The 22,480-nt window shown below is 40.6% G+C and overlaps 7 protein-coding genes and 2 long non-coding RNA genes across 19 annotated transcripts; 3 read left to right on the top strand and 6 right to left on the bottom strand.

The window, feature by feature from the left end:
* Window positions 1-24: 24 nt before the first annotated feature.
* LOC6537545 lies at window positions 25-1,068 on the bottom strand. Its single transcript, XM_002098055.4, has one exon. The coding sequence runs from the start codon at window positions 968-970 to the stop codon at window positions 239-241; it is 732 nt and encodes a 243-aa protein (XP_002098091.1). The 5' UTR covers window positions 971-1,068; the 3' UTR covers window positions 25-238.
* A 509-nt stretch (window positions 1,069-1,577) lies between these two features.
* Window positions 1,578-6,803, bottom strand: LOC6537544 (facilitated trehalose transporter Tret1). 3 transcript variants are annotated; one of them, XM_015192921.3, is made up of 4 exons: window positions 6,653-6,803; window positions 3,476-3,648; window positions 2,799-3,212; window positions 1,578-2,645 (listed from the first exon to the last, which is right to left on the bottom strand). In XM_015192921.3, exons 2-4 carry the CDS (start codon window positions 3,618-3,620, stop codon window positions 1,729-1,731), a joined length of 1,476 nt encoding a protein of 491 aa, XP_015048407.1. In that variant the 5' UTR covers window positions 3,621-3,648; window positions 6,653-6,803; the 3' UTR covers window positions 1,578-1,728. The 3 variants fall into 3 exon arrangements, with proteins under 3 accessions (XP_015048407.1, XP_015048406.1, XP_002098090.1); XM_015192920.3 differs by lacking the exon at window positions 6,653-6,803 and adding an exon at window positions 6,347-6,364; XM_002098054.4 differs by lacking the exon at window positions 6,653-6,803 and adding an exon at window positions 4,173-4,303.
* Window positions 6,804-6,900: 97 nt separating this feature from the next.
* Window positions 6,901-9,508, top strand: LOC26536226. The gene is made up of 2 exons (XR_001454000.2): window positions 6,901-7,296; window positions 8,917-9,508. It is a non-coding gene; the product is annotated as an uncharacterized LOC26536226 (long non-coding RNA).
* On the bottom strand, window positions 9,456-16,082 carry LOC6537543 (facilitated trehalose transporter Tret1-2 homolog). 2 transcript variants are annotated; one of them, XM_002098053.3, is made up of 6 exons: window positions 15,946-16,082; window positions 12,011-12,119; window positions 11,777-11,947; window positions 11,167-11,352; window positions 10,868-11,112; window positions 9,456-10,760 (listed from the first exon to the last, which is right to left on the bottom strand). In XM_002098053.3, exons 1-6 carry the CDS (start codon window positions 15,970-15,972, stop codon window positions 9,996-9,998), a joined length of 1,503 nt encoding a protein of 500 aa, XP_002098089.1. In that variant the 5' UTR covers window positions 15,973-16,082; the 3' UTR covers window positions 9,456-9,995. The 2 variants fall into 2 exon arrangements, with proteins under 2 accessions (XP_002098089.1, XP_015048405.1); XM_015192919.2 differs by lacking the exon at window positions 15,946-16,082 and adding an exon at window positions 12,587-12,922.
* On the top strand, window positions 11,815-12,569 carry LOC26534648. The gene is made up of 2 exons (XR_005561747.2): window positions 11,815-11,949; window positions 12,020-12,569. It is a non-coding gene; the product is annotated as an uncharacterized LOC26534648 (long non-coding RNA).
* LOC6537542 lies at window positions 16,010-17,693 on the bottom strand. The gene is made up of 3 exons (XM_002098052.4): window positions 17,500-17,693; window positions 17,241-17,445; window positions 16,010-16,511 (listed from the first exon to the last, which is right to left on the bottom strand). Exons 1-3 carry the CDS (start codon window positions 17,691-17,693, stop codon window positions 16,233-16,235), a joined length of 678 nt encoding a protein of 225 aa, XP_002098088.1. The 3' UTR covers window positions 16,010-16,232.
* Window positions 17,694-17,777: 84 nt separating this feature from the next.
* On the bottom strand, window positions 17,778-20,281 carry LOC6537541 (secreted protein CSS1). Of its 8 annotated transcripts, XR_005561745.2 has the most exons (7): window positions 20,077-20,277; window positions 19,961-20,016; window positions 19,524-19,882; window positions 19,367-19,465; window positions 18,651-19,097; window positions 18,027-18,264; window positions 17,778-17,964 (listed from the first exon to the last, which is right to left on the bottom strand). XR_005561745.2 is itself a non-coding variant. In XM_039376564.1 (5 exons), exons 1-5 carry the CDS (start codon window positions 20,101-20,103, stop codon window positions 18,143-18,145), a joined length of 1,188 nt encoding a protein of 395 aa, XP_039232498.1. In that variant the 5' UTR covers window positions 20,104-20,278; the 3' UTR covers window positions 17,981-18,142. The 8 variants fall into 8 exon arrangements, 5 of the variants coding, with proteins under 5 accessions (XP_039232498.1, XP_015048403.1, XP_039232499.1 ...); XR_005561744.1 differs by having other exon boundaries at window positions 19,524-20,016; window positions 20,077-20,278; XR_005561746.1 differs by lacking the exons at window positions 19,961-20,016; window positions 20,077-20,277 and having other exon boundaries at window positions 19,520-19,660.
* Window positions 20,282-20,563: 282 nt separating this feature from the next.
* Window positions 20,564-21,585, top strand: LOC6537540 (vesicle transport protein SEC20). Its single transcript, XM_002098050.4, has 2 exons — window positions 20,564-20,738; window positions 20,792-21,585. Exons 1-2 carry the CDS (start codon window positions 20,658-20,660, stop codon window positions 21,392-21,394), a joined length of 684 nt encoding a protein of 227 aa, XP_002098086.1. The 5' UTR covers window positions 20,564-20,657; the 3' UTR covers window positions 21,395-21,585.
* A 56-nt stretch (window positions 21,586-21,641) lies between these two features.
* Window positions 21,642-22,234, bottom strand: LOC120321699. Its single transcript, XM_039375083.2, has one exon. It carries the CDS (start codon window positions 21,906-21,908, stop codon window positions 21,642-21,644), a length of 267 nt encoding a protein of 88 aa, XP_039231017.1. The 5' UTR covers window positions 21,909-22,234.
* Window positions 22,235-22,480: the final 246 nt, after the last annotated feature.

Below are 22,480 nucleotides of genomic sequence, written 5' to 3'. Positions count from 1 at the left end.
ATAAATGCATTCTCAATGTGGAAATGACCCAATAGCTATGACCGCTGTCATCTTTAATAAATAAATAAACCTATTTATAGTACTTAGTACTTAGCAGTACTTAGTACCACAGCAGACTCCGAATGTATAATTAGTACAATAATACCTATTAAGCTACAATCAGTATAATTTTATAAACCCAACTGCAGTACTGCAGTAGCTGTGTAATTGTGAATTGGTCAGCTTGATTAGGTGCGATTCAGTGCTTACGAAGTGTGTAGCGATCGATCGGTCCCGATGGCATGATACCATCTTTGGCCTTTATCAGCGCCGGAAGGCAGATGGTCTCGTAGTAGGTGGTGAGATTGTACTTGGTAAACAGCTTGCGCATCTCCTTGGCAAACTTTCCTATCTCCATGCTCCTGGGACTAGGTGCTGGTTCCGGGAGAATGCTCGACTTGAACGGGTCCTCCTCCTGGATACGATTGTGATAGTTGCCATAAGTCGTCCGATAGTCAATGCCATCAGCATCGTGTTGCACCCTATGCTTGCGCTGGCTGATGAGCGAGTGGTAATGGTTGGGCGAGTAGTCCGAGATGTAGGTGGTCTTGAGCAGATCCTGCAGGTATTCCCTGATGAGGAAATAATCGATGGGCGGGTGCACAAAGAAGAGCTTGTAGATCTCCTCGTTGCACCACTTGTTGCGCTTAACAAACTGCGCGTACTCCTCTCGCCAGTCCATGGATCGTGGCCAAGTCCGCGTCTTCATCTCCTGCTTTCGGACTTTCAAGTTGTTCGCATAGTGACCGGAAATCAGTGCGGGATCCGTTTGCTTTCGAAACGCGGTGACCGTTCGCTTCGGCTTATCGGCGGTGTAGTCCTTGTAGAACGCTTGCGTGGTGGTGATATCCTTGCAGCACCTGGGCAATATGTGGTCCAGAAAGATCAAATCCATTTCGGCCAACATGGCGTCCTGTGTTTTTTCGCCCATTGCGGAAAAGTTATTTTTATGTTTTTTTGTGTTTCCGTATGAGTGATTGAGTGATTCAGAAAAATCAATTGCAGTGTTAACTCGTGCAAAGCTACTGTGTTTTCCAGTCTTGAGATTGGAAAAGCTATCAATTGTTTCTTCCCCCTGAAAGAACTACTTCTTATTAACCTGTATAATATTAAATTGAAATAGAGGAAGCTTGCTACAGAGAAATTCGTTTACATTTTATTTAACAGATTTTAGTTAACTTATACAGTATTACGGCGAATTCAGTGTTAACTCAACAGTTCTATAACATTGCATATTTTTGGGGGCATTTGATTAAAGTAATTACCATAAGCCGATAAGAACTATCTTTCAACAGAATTAAGTTGAAACTTAATTTCAAAAAAATGTATAAATGCCAAAGATTAAAGCACATACCATTAAAGCTGAGAGACAATGTTGATATATCGATTTGTCTTGTAATTCTGATCAATAAATCCTCGGATTAAAAATGTTAAAACCACTTGTGGGGGCTATATTATATTGATAAACGTTTTTCCAATATAACTGCAGTATGTTTTGAGTGCCTGAACAGTGAAATAAAATTGTTTGTTTATAATAATTGTAATTACTAGATTTTTATTTTTTTTACGACTTAACAGGAATATCATGTAACAATTGAGTTTGACTTACAACACTAATCAATAAAATACTTGCAAAAGGCACCTTATCATTATGGAATCAAGGGCACTATCAACCAAGGGACCTGCTCTCTAGTTGCGTTTGCCATTGAGCCGATCCTGGATCTCCTGCAGACTGAGTCCCTTCGTCTCCATCACAACGAAGAGAACAAAGAAGAAGGCCACCACCATGCAGCCGGAAAAGAGCCAAAAGGCGTAGTAGGAGCCCAGAGCATCTAGGCTGGGATAGAAGAAGGTGACCAGGAAGCCGAGGGTCCAGCAGGTGCTCGCCACCACCGAGGAGGCCACCGACTTGATGTTCGCCGGGAACATCTCGCCGAGCACAGCCCACGGCAGCGGTCCGAAGCCCGTGCAGTACACGATATTGTAGATGATCAGGGCAGGAACTGGCATCCAGACCACGCTGGAGATGTCGTTCTTGACCAACTGCATGTAGAAGAATGCACCCAGGGCCGCCAGTCCAATGGACATCACACCGGAAGACGTCAGCAGCATCACCTTCCTGCCCAGGCGATCGGCCACCAGAGGCGTCAATGCCGAGGATCCCACCTGGACACATCCAATGATGATGGTGGCAATCGCCGGATCCAGCCCAGTGTTGGCACTGGCAAATATCGACTGGCTGTTGAAGAGCACCACGTTGATGCCGGACAGTTGCTGGAATGAGATCAGGCCAGCGCAGATGAACAAGGCCCTGCGGTTGCCGGCGTTCTTGAACAGATCCATCACTGTACCCTTGCTGGCCATCGCCTCCTCCACATTGGCCTGGATCTCGGCCATCTCGTCATGCACACCCTCGGCACTCTGGCCGCGCAGGAACTGCAGCGACTTCAGTGCGTCCGACTTTCGACCTTTTCCGGCAAAGAAATACGGACTCTCGGGCATCGTGTAGAAGACCAAGTCGAACACCACGGGCACCACAATGCAGCACCACTGCAGAGCCTGGTATGAAACATACGGCCCAATGGCATAGACGTACAGAATGCCACCTGAAGATTAGGGATATAAGATTAATCGTTAGATAATTTTCTCTCCTACTCTTTTAAGGAAATTGGTCCACCATCACTTTAGTTTAAGAAACCACGTGAAAAAACATATTTGAGTCCCACTTTCCCTATGCTCCCTCTATTCAATATACTTACCCACAATGAAGAGCTGCATCAGGGATCCGGTGGCTCCGCGTACATTGTCCGTGGAAATCTCACCCACATACATGGGCTGCACGGTCATCACGAAGCCGACGCCGAATCCTTGGATGAGGCGGGACATGTACAGGATCCACACCTCGGAGGCCACCATATTCAAGCCGAATGCCAGGACAAAGAACAGACTACTGGAGAGGAGCACCCACTTCCTGCCAATGCGGTCGGCCAACGGACCGGCCACAAATGGAGCCACCAGAGCACCGACGGCAATCAGGGACGAAATCCAGGCATCTTCATCGGAAGTAATGGGCCGGCTCAACGGCGAGTCTGAAGTGTCCTCCGACTTCAGCTTTGGGCCGATGGGTGAGGTCCATCCTAGGGTGGTTCCCACCACAAAGGCGGACAAGTTGGCTACAAAAAATGTCATAGATTTAGCAAGAAATTCAACATAATCGGGAATATGGTAAGGTGTATGCTAGGATTCAACAATATATCCTTTTACTCAACGAGTAATGGGTATAGAAATGAGTCAAAACATATGACAAATTGCCGACATAAAAAACATAAAAATAATGAATCAAATTATTTTTAAGAACAATATGCATAATAGTCACCCCTTTGGGATGAGTTAGTTATATTTTATTTATGTTGAATATTGAAAAATATTGACTCACCTGCCACAGCAGCCATAAAAATGCGACCGGACTTGACCGGTTCGGGTGACATGTTTCGAGTGTTTCCTTCGCTTATCTGGAACGAACTGACTTCCGTGTAGGAGTACTGTACACCGCTCACCTCTGTCCGGCTTATTGAGGGCATCTGGCCGACTTGGAGTGTACACAAGCAGCTGCAATGGCACAAGAGTGGAAAAGCGAAAGTGCCTCATTAGCAATTCAGCGGACTGGGATTAATGATGCTATCCCCATTTGTAATTCAATCGGGTGCAAGTTCAAACGGTCAGAGCTCGACACTGCTCCGAAATGCGGGATGACGCATGCCCCCACATAGGAGTGGGAATGGATGCCAGAAAGCTTTCCATTATACACCAAATAACTTGTCACATTATCTGCAGTTTTTAAATCATCACGTTATCAGCCCATTAGCCAGTATATCTGGACTTAATAGCTCCACAAAAAATTTGAACGAAGGCGGAACTGCAATCGGTTCATTATTTAATGCGGTAAAATAACCAAATTATTATAATTGCACTGTGGACAAATTAATGTCTGTCGCATTGGTACTGCTAATTAATTTATTTATTGCTTTTTATGTAATCACCGTTGACACTTTTAGCTGATTTTTGTATTGATTACCAAGTCATTATTAGGGGAATGCACTGTAATTATTAGCTTATTCACTTAGAATTCTTACAAAAAAAATCCTTTGAACCGAAATCCCGAATAAATCCCACTTTAGCAGGATCCGTAAATGAAACTTAAACCGACGTAGTCCACCTGGAGAAATGTAATGCTGTTCGAATCGCCGCATCGCGCGAATTTAAAGATTTTCCGCCTTATATGGCAGGCGTTCGAAATCCATACACGTTCAATAATGCTCACTGACACTCTACTTGACGAGTGCTCTTACACGTGCATAATCTTATCAGGGAAGCGCCTCCCGATCCACGGCAATCCCATTTATAGGCTATACTATACCATTCCATACTATACTATCATCGGAGCTGCCATCTCCCAGTCGAAACTCACTCTCTGCCATCTCAATATTCCGCTGTTGTTCGGTCGAAATCGCGCTATTTGTGTGCATTTTGCACTTGAACTGGCTCATATACGTATTCCCACATATGGAATGTGATAAGGAGGTGCAGCGAAAACGATGCCCCAATCTCAACATTGTTTACCTACAATAGAATGTAGCCCTTTAATACCCTATAATATACGTATGTCCCAAAGCAGGACAAGGCTTTTAAACAAGTTACAAAAATTGCATAGCCAAGAGGGAATAAATTAAATCCCAGCATTATAAATGGCATTAAATTAATGCAAAGGTTCTAACTATTTCTGCCTGAGTATATATATTATATATAGGTATAGGGCTGAAAAAACAAACAAATAGCACTAATCTACAAGTGCCTTCTGCCACTCACACAACCTCCTGAATACCTAAATAAAATCAAATGTCACCACCAAACGCGTAAACAAGTTTTGATTACGACTGTTAACTATTGAGTAACTTCCGATGCATTTTACGACCCTGTCCTTGGAGTTATTTAGTTGGTTCCAAATCGAAGGTGGTGACACAATTTCTGCGTCTCAGGCGAGACACGTGAAGAGGGTGTGAAGGCTCTCGAAATGGCGCCGATTGTCATATCTGCTTGGGGTAGTTTCTCAACAAGTTTGGTGGTCAGGGAACACCTGAGCACTTCAGAAATATCCTCCAACTATTAAACTTAATGGAAAAGTAAGCCTCGCCGTTAAGATTGACACAATTACTACGTAAAGGTGTTACGACACATCTGACATAGAACTTTATATATGTAACTGTATTATGTTTTTGTGAAACCAAACAAAATTTGTATAGTAATACTTTAGTTGGGGTTCCCCTAATTTATTGACATTCTTGAAAAATCCTCCGTGGGGCGGAGTACCCAGCTTTTGATAAGATTTTCGAATAAATTGGACAGCTAATTTTATTAACATTTTCCTCTGTCGCTTGCCACCAACGGAAGTGAGTTTTTATATTTACGGCTGCCTATGGCGAAACTTTCCGTAATTCCATTTAGCATTTGGTTTTTTGTTTTCACTTGCTAAATAAATGTGTTTCTGAGAGCATTCTAGTTTAAATATGGGGTAATATGTTTATTTTTATAGCCCACCAGACAAATGGGGGCGTTTTTAAAATTGTTATCAGGGCGCAAATAGAAAGCAACTTATTAAGCAGACTAGCTTTTCAAGTATAAAGTGTAGTTAAAAAAAATCTAAAGTGTCATTAACAATTAACACATCCGCTCAGATCACTTTTTCGCACACATCTCTATGTTACAAACGAGACACACATTTTAAAAATGTAATTAAAATCGATTTGATAAGAGAGGGTTCCAGTGCCTCCAAAATTAAGTGGTGCTTTCATTGATTGAGTAAGTAAAGATACGATTAAAAATGTTGGTAACCTTCGCAGACATGTCTGGCATCAAAAGCTGATATGTTGAGGAACACATGTCTGATCCGAATAATTCGTGGAGTTTTGGGGGATTTTTACTTGTTTACGAAATGGTTATTGTGGAAAGTTTTCATTGACTGTAGCCAACCACTTGTTTGCTTGGCATTACAACTTTTGGAAAAATACAAACTCTAAAGCTGAATGTGTGAGGGTAAAATAGGATCTATCATTGTTTCTTTACCTTTCATGATAAATCCTTTTTTAAACATACATTTCCTAAGTTTTTAGGTTTCTGCTACCTATTTGATATTTTGAAAAGTTATATAGTTTTAAGATGAGTTGCAATGCAGCAAATCTTTTTATGTAAAGCTTTTACAGGATTAACAGGATTCATTTTATAATTTGTTTAAGCTGATGAAGGAACTTACAGGACCTTCGGGACACGAGATGTGAGGCAGGGAATACAAGTGCGGACCGCTTCAAAATCAGGTGAAGACTAATGAAAGAGGTAACGCGCTGATTTGGGGAAACATTATCTCAGCCACTCGGTTCTCGTTCAATGCGATAATGTGGCGTTTAATGTGGACCCTAATCGGAGCACAAGTTATTATCATGTTTAATATTTATAATAATTCAAGGCGACACTCGATGATCAATTTATCAGCACTATACAGCTGGGCGGCTAAAAGCCAACACTCTGGCGATACACTTACTAACTAGGTCGTTGGACTTACCCATTCTGTAGCCGAAATTATCAATTAGTGGGCAATCAGTGAAACACCGTCTGGCTGCACAATGCGGCGTATACGTAATAAGGGAATTAATTCAGTTCTGGACTGCACAGAGATCAGAGCTAACTGTTTGGCTGGGCTGCCGGAATGGAAATGATGTCGGATCGCGGATGTTTTGACGCTTTTGTGTTGGGCCTCAACAAATTATGACAGACGCATTTATACTCGTACTTAGTCGCAAGTGAGGCTAGATAATACGAATTCCACACACCACAGAGGAAGCTCACTCACACACTACGTTAGGTTGTAGAGATCCAGACTTATCACACACAGGGGCAGCCATATCAGCGAATTAAACGCCGACCGTTGAACCAAGCTCGACTGAGAGAGTTGAATTCTGAATTTGTGTGCTTTTTTTTCAGCCCAGTCGGCAATTGGCCGCTGCTCTCGCAGCCTTTTTTTCGGCATAGAAAAACAGACGAACGCATAAAAAAAAATTTGTCTACGGTTAAGGTGTTCACAGACCTCTAGTTCCGGACTGAAGTGTGGAAAGTTTGGAGCCACATCGATACAGATCGATGTGAATCACCATCAAAGAGGAAGTTAATTAGCATGCAGCTGACTTATTCCGATGGCCTAGCGATACAGTTAGTACATACTCAATTAATTTGCCTGACTAGTCGGTCCGAATTGTGCGTGCCCCACACATTTGCTCATTAAAATGTCTCCGGTGTATTCACTTAAGTGCCTTATATCGACGTGGTTATTCTGGCTAACACCATCCGGAACCGGCACTGCAATATGAAATACATGGAAATCAGTGCGTTTATTTATGACGATCTGCTAAATTTAAATCGGGAAAGTGAACTGCTGTCGGGGTATTGAATATTGATAATGAGCATGTTTTACAAACTCGTTATCAGGTCTTAACAAACTTTTATTACAAAAAAACATTCGAGATTTGTTGATTTGTACAAAAATGGTAAAACAGGAGGCTCGTACTGATGCCAATAAAAAATAAGTTGCGCTTTGTTCATTTTCATTGCATATAAGAGCATTGTATTTACAATGTTTGTTTTGTTAAATAGCGTTACAAATGGGAAAGCTAGCTAGGAATTACGCATTTACCGACTCTTTATCTTTTGCAAATTGGGCATTGCTTGTTTTGCCATTAAAAACATTTAGGATTTCATGTTTAATTTAATTTTATTTATTTCATTTCTTAATGTATTGCTTCTCGGCAGAGGAAACCCTTAGTGCAATCTATAGTATATATATAATTCCTATATATATATATATATATATATATATATAATTCCTATATAATATAGGAAAATTATTTTCATAAATAATAAATAGTCAATAATTAGTTGCTACTTAAATTTTCATAAGCTTTTGTTAGATATATTATATATTTTATTACGCTTCTGGCTATAATAAAATATAAAAACAAGAAAGTCGAGTTCCCCGACTAACTGAATACTATTTTTACATTTTTTGCAGCTTAGTTTTAAGCAATGTGATTACATTGTTATTAATTGGTAACTGATAAAACCCATCAATACATTCATTTTATTTAAGAAACACTTGAACTTTAAACTACTATAGATACATACATACATACAATTGCAGTTAAGCAACTGCAAAATCCAGTTTATAAACTTTTTTTATACCCGTTACTCGTAGAGTAAAAGGGTATACTAGATTCGTTGAAAAGTATGTAACAGGCAGAATGAAGCGTTTCCGACCATATAAAGTATATATATTCTTGATCAGGATCAATAGCCGAGTCGATCTGGCCATGTCCGTCTGTCCGTCCGTCTGTCTGTCCGTATGAACGTCGAGATCTCAGGAACTACAAAAGCTAGAAAGTTGAGATTAAGCATACAGACTCCAGAGACATAGAAGCAGCGCAAGTTTGTCGATTCATGTTGCCACGCCCACAAACCGCCCAAAGCTGCCACGCCCACACTTTTGAAAAAATGTTTTGGTATTTTTTCATTTTTGTATTGGTCTTGTAAATTTCTATTGTTTTGCCAAAAAACATGTATTTAATAATATGAACTCCGCACCCAGCACCCCGCACCCCGGACCCCGCACCCTGCACCCCGCACCCTGCACCCCGCACCACGCGTAAACTATGTTTTTGAATATTAAATTTAATTGTTTTACATTTTTAAATCATTAAAGTTCAAAGTAAAATATGGTAACCGTATCGACGATTAATACCTTAATTATCAATTTAAAGCTAAGTAGTGCATTTACAGGTACAGATGTATATGGACTACGCTCGTATACCATCAATCCCAGCGATATATGTATATACCAGAACGCCAATTGAAATTAGCTGGAAACCACATATGCCATATGATCTCCTTTATCCGCACTTCTCCACCCTCTGCGATATTTGCCATTACTATTTACTTTGTTGCTGATTGTCGCCAACCTGTTGAGCATGTGAGCAAATAGCGGAGAAAATACCTAAGCAAATAGGAGCTTCGATGGGCTTCCTGTAATTGCGTTAAATATTTGCATACAAGCGCCGGCAATCGAACGCAGTGGGCTGGCTGGCTGGCACGATTTCAATTTGCATTTTGTGCATCGATCTGGCGATTCCGACTTCGATGTCGATCAATCAATCAACCAACCGATGATGACCTTCACACTGGCCATGGTGGGCAATCGCCGAGTACTGGCGCCAGGAGTGGGCGTGGCCTATCACCTGATAGTGATCCAAATTCGCACTTTAAGGGGCGTAACCGGGAATGGTGCTATCGCCCCCAATCTGACCCACAAACACTGCGGGTTGCTGTACAGTTTACTTTTATTATCAAATATATGGACATTTGTTTAAAACTAGCACACATATGTATACATTTAGGTATATGTCTTTGCAATCCTAAAATATGTTGAAATACAGAAGGAGGTTTATACAAAAAGGAGAGCACGTACATAGGGTGGAAGTCCATCGAATCTTATATGAATATTTTCGGCTGACAATGAGTACTTAGAAACTAGTTGATCTATACTACGTAACTGAACATTGTGGAACATCATAAGTTAAGTTGTGCATTTAGCCCATTATCGTCTTAATTCTGAAGCAATTCAGCAGTTTAATACAAAACTAAAAAAAATATTACATATCTTGGCTTTCGATGGGTTTAGGTTCAATTGTGCCTGATTCACAATGACTTGTAAATTGTATTAAATAAAAATGAAATATAGAAAGTATTGAAAAGTATAATTGCAATAGTGACAAACGCTTTTGGTTTTGGCTACTTATTCAACTACGAGTTCCATGGCATTCAGCTAGAATAAACTATGGGATGGAGTCCTCCTGTGATCCTCAGCGCCCGCTTAACCAGCTTTGGATTTGGCTGGCACTCTTGCCCTTCGTCTCCTGCAAGGCAATGGCCACGTAAGCAGTGGCCACCGCCATCCAGGCGCTAAAGAACCAGAACGGCACATCAGCACCAGCAGCCGTAAGCAGACCAAAGAGCCAGGTGACCAGGAACACGCACACCCAGTTCATCATGACACTCAGGGAGACGGCAATGCCCTTGACGTCCGGCATGAAGAGTTCACCCATCATCATCCAGGGAATGGGGCCGTAGCCCACCGAGAAGCTAACGATGAACAGCACTATGCAGAGGAGGGGTAACCAGCCAATGGACTGGGATACATCGGTGTGTCTCTGGATCGTGTTATAGGCACCCAGCATGGCCAGGCAGACTGTCATAATCGTACTGCTGAAGATCAGCAGGATCTTGCGACCGGCCTTTTCGATCAGCAGGGAGGAGGTCAGGGTCATGATCACCTGCACCACACCCACCACTATGGTGCAGATGGCAGGATTCAGTGTTCTGCTTGACTCAAAGATCTCGTTCATGAAGAAGATCACGGCGTTGATGCCGGAAAACTGCTGGAATACCATCAACAGCACAGAGATCACCATGCCGTGACGTGAGGCGCGGTTGCTGAACAAATCCTTTACGGAAGCATCCGCTCCAGTCTGGTCCAAGTCGTTTTGGATGGCCTGGATGGCGTTGCTGGTGTTGCAGTAATCTCCCCACAGCCATTTTAGTGCGCGATTGGCCTCGGAGCGCTTACCCTGGAATTAAATAATCAAAATTGTTAATAAAATCATTAGGACATCAACCTAGAAAATCCCAATCGAAAAACTAAAGATTGATTTATAAAATTTGTGTAGTTCCTTACCCTTTTAAGTAGATATACTGGAGTTTCAGGCACGATAAACAGGCCGCAGAGCAGCAGGATGGGTATGATTAGGCAGAGCATGCTCAGGGTTTTCCATGAGACCAATGCTCCTACCACGTAAATGAACAGGATGCCGATCGTGAGGAGCAACTGAAACAAAGTGCCTAGACTGCCACGAATGCTGGTCTCTGCGATTTCCGAAATGTACATGGGAGCCACCACGCAGAAGCTGCCAGTTGAGATACCTGAAACGCTGCACATTCAAACCGGATTCCAACTACACAGTTTCCATCACTTACCGATTAAGAATCTTCCCAAGTAAAGCCAGCCGACGGAATTGGCGAAACTGATCGAGATCCATGCCAAGATAAAGGGAATGTCCATGACCATGGCAGTATAACGTCGCCCGATCGTATCGGCAATATATCCGGAGGGCAGGGCTCCGAAAAGGGCGCCCAAGGGCAACATCGAGCCCACCCATGTTTCTGGAAAACAAACGTTGTTTAATAAGCCCCGGAACTAGCCAATCTATCCAGAAATTGTAATCAGTCTATATCAATATTATCTATAGTGTTTATTATCACGTAAATCCTAACCACTTGTCACAGGAGATAGCAAAATGGGCATAATAGTTTCAGAGGGTCAAGTTCAACTTAATCAATTAGAGGGACCGACAAAAAAAATATTAGTAACGGCCTAAATGACTTTTTATGATATTACAAAAGAAAGAAATTAAATAAGAAGTACTTTAAAATAATTACAATAAGATTTATAAAATTACAAAATGGACACTATTACCCTTAACTTGAATGGGAATCAAAATACAAAAGATATGTTATCAATGTGGAAATGCACTCTAACACTTTAGTCTATAATCTAACAATTCAACGTTATAAAAAGGGTACTCACTTTGCGATTCGCTCAGTCGAATGTCGTCCTTGGTGGAGGTCGAATTGGAAATAACTCCAGTGCTGGAATTCAAACTGCCTTGGTTAATGGTCTCATTTCCTGCAGTTATCTGCGGAAAAACAGGAGCCGTCCAGGATAACGCAGTTCCTGCGGCCACCGCACCCAAACAAACTGTAAGGAATCAATGGTTGGTCAATGAATAAATAAATCAATAAATAAATTCATTGTTCTCACTAATCATAGCCGCCACATATTGCCGGGTCTTCGAAGTCCTCGATTCGCTTTCTTGCAGAAGATCATAGGTTATTGGATTGCGTGTATCCCCATCCTCTTGACTGACAGTCTGCAAAAAGAAGAACTTTCTTTAGGAACTGTTCAAAAGATTATTTCACAATTAATAGTCTCCATTTATAATGATTACGATTGCTGCCCTGATTGGTTTCCTCACTGGCCTGGTTATAATAATAGGCAAGTGTCTAGTGTTTCTTTGGACTTTGTTGAAAACCATATACGTAACTCTGAAAATTGCTAGGACCTTAAGGAAAACACCAACATTTTCCGATGTAAGGGCTCAATTCAAGGAGTTTTCCCTCGCTAAAGGGAAAACTATATTAAAAGAAAAGTTAAATAAATCTTGAACACATTTATGATCCAGTTCACCACGCATTAAACTTTTAAGAAATATCCAACATACCATTGAGGATGGTAAATTATGATTTGAAACCCTTTTTCATTAAAAACACAATTTAAAACCAATTTAAAAATAAAAACTACAGTACATTTGGCACATTTATCCGACAAACAATTTACCTGCCACCAACGAGCCATGGCGCGGACCACTTTTTCCGAATCCATTCGAGGTTCGGTAGATTTCCGGGTTCTTCAGCAACGCCTTATATAAGACGATCGCAGAAAGAACGCACTGCGCCAAATTTGACGCCCCTTTGTTGGTGTAAAAAACACTATTTTATGGTTTGTATATATCCAATAGTCTATTTCACTTATTTCAATCGCGTCTCCTTAATTATCTTCGCAGCGCGTTCCTATATATAATTATATTTCTTGTTTTGATTTTTCCGCTAATTTTATGGGTTGCCTCGGGGGCAGTGGATTGTCTCGTGCGAACACCTCGAGAATACTAAATCGCTGAAGACTGAACTCTTCGAAAAAACTTATTTTTATCTCGATTCTTGGCGAAGATTCTTCTATTGTGCATAAAAGTTTTATTTAATCTGGCACTTTTTTTCGGCATTCCCAACGACTGCCAAAAGATTACGCGACTCAGATGCATTCGAATCATTTTGTTTACCTCAGAAGCAAATGGATTTATTCTGAAAAGAGCATGAACAGCTGAAAATAACCAAACCACCTGCTGGAAGTACCATCAAACTCTACCGCCAATCTACTCATTTTCGCTATCGATCTTCCAATGCCAATTGATGTACATTGTCATATTAATTGCCTAGCGATTGACTTTTTATGTGATTACACGCAAAAATTACGCATACGCCACCGCAAACGAATTGAGCAAAGTCCAAGAAAATTGGACTTGGAGGTTCATCGGCGGCACTAGCCAAGTTAATCAGGATCTATTCTCCGGCCGTAAAAGGAAGCTGGCCATTGATTGGATGATAACCACGTGAGATCGTTCCTTGCGCAGTTGATTTCTTGATGGATTCTTGGTGTTACTAAAACGGAATGTCTAATTATAAAGTGAAACACGTAGGTGCATCTTTATGGCGTCAAGTGCATGCTAAAAGCAACCTGTCGCCGCATTCGCATCCAAACAAGTCAATCACTCGCCGGCGGTGCGAGCGAGATGTCCGAGGGTGCGAAGGAGACAGCGAGAGGGGTTCAAAACGATACGACTGACACACCCACTTATCAGTGAGAAAAAAACTTTGTAAACATATTGTGAAATTGGTGTGTTGAGAGATCAGAAACAGGAAGTTTCATTTTTCATTTAACTAGCGTTACAATTTAATAATAAATAGAAGAATAAAGATTTCTTAGCGATAGGTAAGCCTATAACTATGTTATATGTTATAGCGACCAGGATAGTAAAAGTTGCTGCATTTTCGCACAGTGTACGTATAGGGGCGCCAACCCAAAACCATGCCAATAAGCTTCGTGTCGTTTGCTGTGCATTCCGTTTTCTGTTTTCCTTCTGCTGTTTTTCCGATGTCAAGTTCAGTGCATTGTGCCATGTGCCATGTGCTTTGTGCTATTGCATTTGGGAGGCCTGTTCCCAAGCACCTGCCCCGTTTTCCGAGTCGCATACCCATTCACGAATGGATGGATGCCTTGGGGCCATTCACGAGGGCTTTACGCTCGATGCTTCCACCCACAATTTGCTTGGCTTTATCGTGGCCCGCGCCATTGCAGCTCACTCGGTCGGTAGACAATATCTTTTATTGACGCAATTCCCTTAATTTGCTCAAGTCCATTGCCCATTGCCCATGCGGTAATTAAAGCGATATTGTTTGCCCATGGATGCCGCTACTGTTGCAAGGTGTGCCTGGTATTCAAATGCTTAAAATGTAAACAGTGAAAACGGAAATGCTTCTTTCTTATGGCTTGGCTTATGGACTCCTTTGGGAGGTTTATTCAACGGGATACGACATCCAATTTATTACTTACCCCAATAGAAGTCGCGCCTTAAGTAAGTATTTGCATTAAAACAGCGCTTAGAATAAGGTTATTAAATGTGTAAATTATATCTCATAAGAAGCTACAATGAATATTTTACTAATATAGGGAAATTGGATCCCTCCCTTCTTTCCTTGGATTTATTATAAAGGAGTATGAAATCAAATTGAATGAATATAAAGAGTCAAACATCCATACCAAACATCCAAATGAAACATTTCACCGGATGCGATTGGCCATGAAACGCTACAACTTATTGATATGTAAATATTAGATTGCAGATTGCCCGACAGTTCAGTGCAAGGCAGATAAACCCGGAGTAAACATGTCAGAGAGCATGAAACAACAACAAGTGATTGGCACGCGACTGGAATTATGAACATTATATTATATAGCTGCAATGATTGCTGCCTGTTGTTTACTAAACGATTTGATAAAATATTGGCATTTTGGAGCAGTGCCCAAAAACCCAAACACGCGTGGCCTTATCTTCAGCCGAAAAGTGAATCATTTGGCAGGCTAGAACCCGAAATTTTGGAAATCTGAATCCAAAGAGCCCAGCGTCACGTCCAATGGTGATAGCTAATTGGCCATTATCGAAAGCAGTTAGTGGCTACGTGAACCGCACGCCGATCGCAGCTGCTACTCCCTCCGAAATCTTGACGATCTTCCCGGCTCCTTGACTTCCTAATACCTCATAGAATCACCTCGCAACAGCCACTTGAGAGGCCTTGTCGAGTGGCAACCGTTGTATCGGCGAAGTGGATCTGTTCCACTGCCAAGGGCAAGATAGGGTTGTGTGCCACCCCCCAAGTACAAAACTCTCGATCCTGGGGCCCTAGGCCCTCTCTAATCATTGGTTTATTGCTACCGATAGGAGCTGGAGAGCTTGGTAACCTAGCATACGGAATTGTAAACAAAACTGTTCAGGGGGCTTTATAAATCTTCAACTTTGCGTGCACTTTTTATGGAGGAGCTATAGTTCGATTAGATATTTTTGCTGCCCACTTGGAAATGGTTCGCAATTAGTACCTAATAAATTATGTCTTTGATTGAGGGCAAGATTACGACCACAAATGCAAATTTAAGTGGCTAATTAAAGAGGTAGCAAACGTATTTAGCATGGTAATTGAAAAGTAGTAAGTGCCTAAGAACAAAGCTCAAGAGGCTTCAAGAACAAAATCGATTTCTATGCCTTAAGTTACACTTTTAAGAAATGGTCAAATATTTTGAATAAACGAAGCTATTTTTTTTCCATCAATCGGAACCAAAATGTTCCGGTCTTAAGAAAGAAGAATATGTAGCAATCCATATTGAACTACATTTAAAATGAATATCTAATCTTAGCTATGCGCCACTGGTAGTTTATTAATAGCTATGTTCGCTCCAATGTTACCAAATATGCTGGTCGGCATGTCGTATACGTAATAATTCTTTTTTATTCATTTTTGCCCTTAGGGGTTTTACATAAAACTCAGGTGTACGACTAAGGCGATAAGAAAATTTGTTAGTTTAATTACCGTCTTGAGTTCCTCGGTAGCCACCATGTTTCAATTAATTTTTTAAACTGCACTATTTAGACGATTTGCCGATTAGCCCGCAAATGCGAGGTTATATGTACAATTTATTTATGTTTACGTTGCTACTGCCACTTTTGATCACTCCAGTTCTCCGAAAGCCTTAACTATCGAAACGTGTATATGGGCGCGATGAGCGTCCGAGCTGAACTGAATTTCTCCAAGGAAATCGCTTAGCAGCTAAGCAAAATAAGCGGCAACTGCGTCGGCGACTGCGACAGAGGCTGATACTAGAAGCCTGATATCGCGGTGGCAGAGGCAGCGTCCGCGGCAGAAGTGCGCCGCCCGATATAATTCCGATTCATGCCCTGGGCTTCCACTGGATTTCCTCTGGGAGGGCGGGGATCAGAGTTCATCTTGCTCAGGCGATTGTGTGCGGAGGTAATCGACGGATTGTCCTGGTAGTTCTGGAACTTCTCCACGAGTTTGTCCAAGCCCCGTTCCAGTGATAGCGAGCTGACCTTGTGGAACACCTTTAGCACATAGTCCGCCAGGGCCTGGGCTAGATGCTGAAGGGTACAACGAAAATGTAATTGAATAACTTATCACGATAAACGTAAAAAAAAACTATTTACTGTTTTTAAAACCTGATTCATAGCTACCCACATCGGAGTAATATGACAGGACTATGAGTAACACTATTATTTATTTAAGAAGAGTTAAGTCGATTTTTAATAAGAAGAGTGAATAGTCTTATTTTGTCATTACTCATATTAAATTACACATTATAAATATTGACACCAAAAACAATACCAAACTTGGAAACTTTTTGTAAAGATGTAAGTTTTTCAATACCTAAGTTTTTTTGGCAAACAAGACTAGTTTATATATGTTTATTCATTTTCTAAAATATTACTAAACGTAGTTTTACCTGCCAGTGTTTGCAATTGATAGACATTTCTAATGGTTAATAATTTGGAAAACAATTTTGACTTCTGTAATATTAGTTTAAAAGGGATGTCAATATGTGATAATTCGCTTAAAAGCAATCAAAACGAATTGTCCAATATTAAAGGTGAGAGACTATAATCTTAATGTTAACACTTTAACTGAATGTCCCTCAATCAACACATATTTTTTGTCATTGAAAGTCACAATGAGTAGCAACATCCTGTTTTTAAAAAAAAAACTAAATTAAATATTTAGTGACACATTTATGATCGCATATTATTGTCCAACAATAAGTTCAGGAGTAATATAAAATTTAAGTAAACAATTGTATATGAAATCACACTCACCCCAACAAAAAAGGAGCCCACTTTGCAGCGACTGTGGGTTTGGTTGTTGTCATTTATCATCAGCTGGAACATTACAGAATCTTTCTCCTCGATGAGAAGTCCAAAAAAGTTGATAAATCGAAAAGCATGTGAGTGCAGGGCTTTCAGGTCGAGCTCAGTTCCGTTCCCAAACTTTTTAATACCCCAAGAGTAATCATTTAAGAAGCTGCCAAATATACATAGGTTTGAAGCATTTCCTTGTCAAAAGGAAACCACCTACCTATAGAACACATCCTGACCGTAGCGCCGCTCAAAGGGTTTGATCAAGTTCCACGCCTGTCTGAGAGCCAGTCTTTCGCTGAGCGTGAAGCCCATTTCGTCCTTGATAGGACCAAACTTAATGTTTGGTATGCGCTTTGGGTAGATAAGGCTTGATAATGAGGTTTTCTTGCCAACTATTTCTTCACTCATCATCAAATTTTGTTTATTTTTACCAAATTTTATTTTTACGAAAATTTATACAAAAGAGCAACAAGAACGCGCAATGAAAAACATTAATACTGTGTTGATTGACTTTACATAGTTAAAAAAAGATTTTGCATAGCATACTTAGGGGTTTCTAAATTATTAATTATTAAACGTTCTTTACCGCCATATAAAAAGCAAACCATTCGACTAGATCCTCAGATTCGTAGAAACATTTCACTCCAAATATAAGCAAAAATCGTACTTTTATGCTTATAATCTGATAAAACAAAACATTAATTTTGATACATTATAAATTTAATGGTACAAGGGACGACAAACCATTATTTATCCCGCTGGATTTAATTGGCACCACATTCTCCAAACTTGAGGACAAACACTCTTTATAGAGACTCTTTACAATCTTAAAAATAGCGAAGTTCTTTCTTATGTTCCATCTACGGCATATTTTCACTCGTTGAATTTATATTATTTGCCTGTTGTGTCGATGCTTTAATAATTCTGAGCATTCCATATAATGATGGGTGACTTCTATCACAAATGAAATAGTTGCCGAAAATAAACCACTGAAAAATGAGATTGGGACGGACTTGTTGATATGCTATGATTCCATTTTATTTATTATATGTATATGTTTTATTATTGAATAGCGTTTGGAAAAATTTCAACATAATACTTTGTTAGTCGTATGAATTATCTATCCTATTCTAGCCTGAGAAAGTCAAGTTTTTACTTCGCATACGTGTATTAGGAATATTTTTGGGGATAACTGATTACATAAGAAAACTTAAATAAAAAATTGTTTTTGAATTCATTGAATGAATGAAGAACGGACATTATTTGCCGCCTTTTACATTGTTAAGCCTATAATATAATAAAACTATAATATAAACTATAAGGTGTGGCTCACAGAGCAAATATAATAAAAAATAGTATATAGAACTCACAAGTAAATGCGAAAGAATTGACGTGCAGTTAGCTTCTTGTTGCACATTGGACACTTGTGCGTAGCGCTGATGGCTGTTTGGATACATTCCCGGCAGAAGACGTGTCCACATTTGGTTGACACTGGCTCGCGCTTCGTTACGCTGTCCATGCAGACGGGGCACTTGTATGAGTCCTCTTTATGGGACAGATCTATATCGCGATAAACGCGTTTTGGTGGCGACACATCGTCGAGATCCACTACCGGGGAATTTTCGGTTGACTGAGCCAAGACGCGCCGACGACTAGGAATGGTGAAGGAGTCGTTGGAGGGAAGATTGACTGGGCGACTTCTTGGCCCGTCGGGAGTGCACAGATCTATGACAGCATCGGGCGCACGATTCCGAGCAGATCGAACCGGTGGTACAAACTCCAAATGGGACAGATCTATTATTTCTACTGGATTCACTACAAAAAAAGCAAGAAATGGTATACTGTTTATTGCTGGTTCTATAGGCAAAAGCTAGCTGGCTTTCACAAAATGTACATTTAAAGACGAGTTCGGTTTTACCTTAAAAAGTTCTAACAAATTTATATTTATATTGTAAGTAAGCTTTTAGAGTTCTGGGAAGAAGTCGTTGGCTATTAACAGTATAAATGGAATTAAAACTTTTGGTATCCCCGTCTTACCATTAGTTATGGGAAAATTAGATGCGTTCATTTTAATCTGCACTTACTGGCACTTCTGCGGCGATTTCCACGCACTACTGTTGGCGTTGAGGTACTCGTGGGTAAGGTATCAATCTGTGCTACAACTTCCTCGCAGTAGCGATTTACTGAAATATGAAACAATTAACAAATGTCTTAGCAAAAATTGATATCAGAATTACATACTGCTATCCAATTCTGCTTCCATCTGGGCCACATCCTGGGTAAGTGATCTGATCTGCGAGTGAGCATCGTCATTCGAGAGAGACCAGTTAGCCACAGAGTGGGATTCATCGTGGCTCATATTCAAGGAGCTATTGCTTTGCGGTGACTGCAGTTGGTTTGAAGCTTCTCCGGCCGAAAAAGATTCGCTGGTATTGGGTGTTGGAGATGAGTCTGATTCCACAGATAAATAAGACTCCTCTGGTGATTGGTTATCCAAGGACGAATTAGAATTAACAGATAAATGAGATTCCACGGATGTATTAGATCCGAAATATGAATTGGAAGCTATAGATTCGGATACACTTGAGTTGGAGCTCGAACTGGATACGTTGCTGTCCGCTGACTGAGATAAATGGGATTCCGCAGAAGATTCGGATACACTTGAGTTGGAGCTCGAACTGGATACGTTGCTTTCCGCTGACTGAGCAATGATGGATAATTGAGTAGTTAAGTTCTACTAAACAAATGAAACATAAATCGAATGTAACTGGTTTAAGGTCTGCGGAATACTTACAAAAGGAAAGATAGTCGAATCCGACATTATTCGGGCTAGGAAAGGAGAGGTAAGTTATGAAATAATTTCCCAGTAAAGTAAGAGGCAGGTGAACCCATATATATATAAGGTTGCTTGGTGTAAATCGGAATAATGGCCAAAATCTCAAAATAAGTTGGCTCCTTTTGCGCGGCTATTGGGCTACTTTAAAGATGACACTTTACGGACTATCGATATCTGGAATATTTTTTAGTGGTTAGAAGGACTATTGGAATTCAAAAAAATTTATTTAAAAAAAAAATTACAATAAAAATTAAATCTGCTTAAAAAACTACATTAATAAAAATCGGTTTTGGTGACATTTTGGAAAATAAAATTATTATAGGAATTATAGATTATATATGTTTAACTGACTACAAAGAAGAGTATTAAATGATATCACAAAACTATACCATCACAATTTAAACGATATTTTTCATTCGAAGTGCCTATCGATTAATACCGTGCCGCGCTAGTGTTGAAAAATTGCGTGAATTAACGTTAAATGCACGTCACCATTGCAAAATAATAGAATATTTTAAAAACATAACAACGTTGAAGCCATGGACAGAGATATGTTTACTTTGCAGTCCATCCGGCAAGACCTGATCGACAACAATCTGCAGGCGAAGGCAATAATACAGGTGAGTTTTCGCTATCTGAAAAGAAAACCTAAAGACCGAGCTTCTAATTCTAGGACATCCTGAACAGCCGCACCTCGGTCTCCGAACTGGAGGAGCTGAACGAAGCTGGTCGCTCCAAACTGTCTGCTATCCGCAAAAGCATCGAGCGGCTGGACGACTGGGCGCGGGACACGGCGGACGTGGCGCTGGCCAAGGAAGTGGACACCCACCGTGATCAGTTCTCCAAAACGCTGCAAGCGTTCCGAAAGGCTAACGTGTCCACTATGCTAGAGATCGAAAAGGCCAATCGAGAGGAGTTGATGGCCATTACCGGCGAGAGTGAACTGCGCCAACGGACCACGACACGTACACGGCACAACCAGGGAAGCCTGGTCTCACAGGAGAACGACGTGACCGAGAAGATGCTGGCCATATCCCGGCACCTCTCAGAGACCACCCAGAAGAGCGCAGTCACCCTGGAAACGCTGGTGGCCTCATCGCAGAATGTAGAGGCCACCAGCGACGAACTGCAGAACACGGCCAGCACCATTACCATGTCCGGCAAGCTGCTCAAGAAGTACGGACGACGTGAGTGCACTGACAAGATGCTGCTCTTCTTCGCCTTCTCATTGTTTCTCGCCTGTGTCTTTTACATCGTGCAGAAGCGACTCTTCTAGAGCCTACAAATACCCCCATTCCCAAAATAGCTTAAGGTTGTCGGTTCTGTTGTCTTGGAAAAGCTAGATTAAGCTTAGCACATGACCTTAGCTTCTAAGCACAGCTCCTATATTTATATTATTTAGTGATTTACCTTATTTGTTAAAGTGGTTTCGATAGTATAAAGTACAGTCTAGTATATTAAGGTAAATGCAATTTAGATTTATTTAAAATATAAGCATATGTTGATAAAAAATGCACAGCAGGTTAGTATGGGCACCGAGGCACTCCTCCGGGGTTTGTAAATCCATTGGTGTTAACCAACCTGCAGATGTCCTTATATGACCGCGCAGATTTAACTTTCCGTTCTGCCTGTGGCTGCGTATAACCTCTGTTGTAATAGTCAGGATACCACTGGGGCCAAGAAGGATTTTGGTAATTATAGTCGGGAAAAAGTTGCTTGAGCACAGAGCTAAAGGAGACTCCGCTTAGCGCCAGAAGCCACAGCAAAATGTATATAATCGACTTGCGCATGGCCACCTTGTCAGAGATTAAGATTCTGAATAATACCCGATTTGCATTGTATTTGGCCCACTTATGAAACTTCTCCGAACTCGCACACAGTGGGAAAGTATGAATCTCAAATCTATGCGTATTTGTCTGAATAGCTGATAGCGAGCGTATTCGAGAGCCTTGGCTCAATGCTATTGTTATCAACAAAACATTCGGCCTTTGAATTGATGTATGGTGTCAAAGCAAGTTTATTGAATATGGAGATTTTTATGTTTAATAATGTACAAAGAATAATTGCAAGCTGAGAAAATTAAGTTTGTGAAAAGCATTAAATGCAGTTCAAATGCAATTTTCATTTGTCGCAGTAAAAAATAATAAAATTTTTTGTTGTTTTTTTTATAGTTTTCATAAAATTTCTTTCCAATTTAACGACAATATTCTGTAATTTGGCTTTTTAAATGACTTGCGGTTCAATAATAAACCAATAGATGCGTGACAAATCCCTTTTCAAAAAAAATATTATTTGGTATTGATGGAACAGCGTATTAAGTTTTATTAAATGGCGACCAAAAATCGTCATTACCTAATTTGTG

The sequence above is a fragment of the Drosophila yakuba genome, chromosome 3R (genome assembly GCF_016746365.2).
Source record: "Drosophila yakuba strain Tai18E2 chromosome 3R, Prin_Dyak_Tai18E2_2.1, whole genome shotgun sequence".
NCBI classification, from domain to species: domain Eukaryota; kingdom Metazoa; phylum Arthropoda; class Insecta; order Diptera; family Drosophilidae; genus Drosophila; species Drosophila yakuba.
This window is presented reverse-complemented; position numbering and strand designations above follow the sequence as displayed.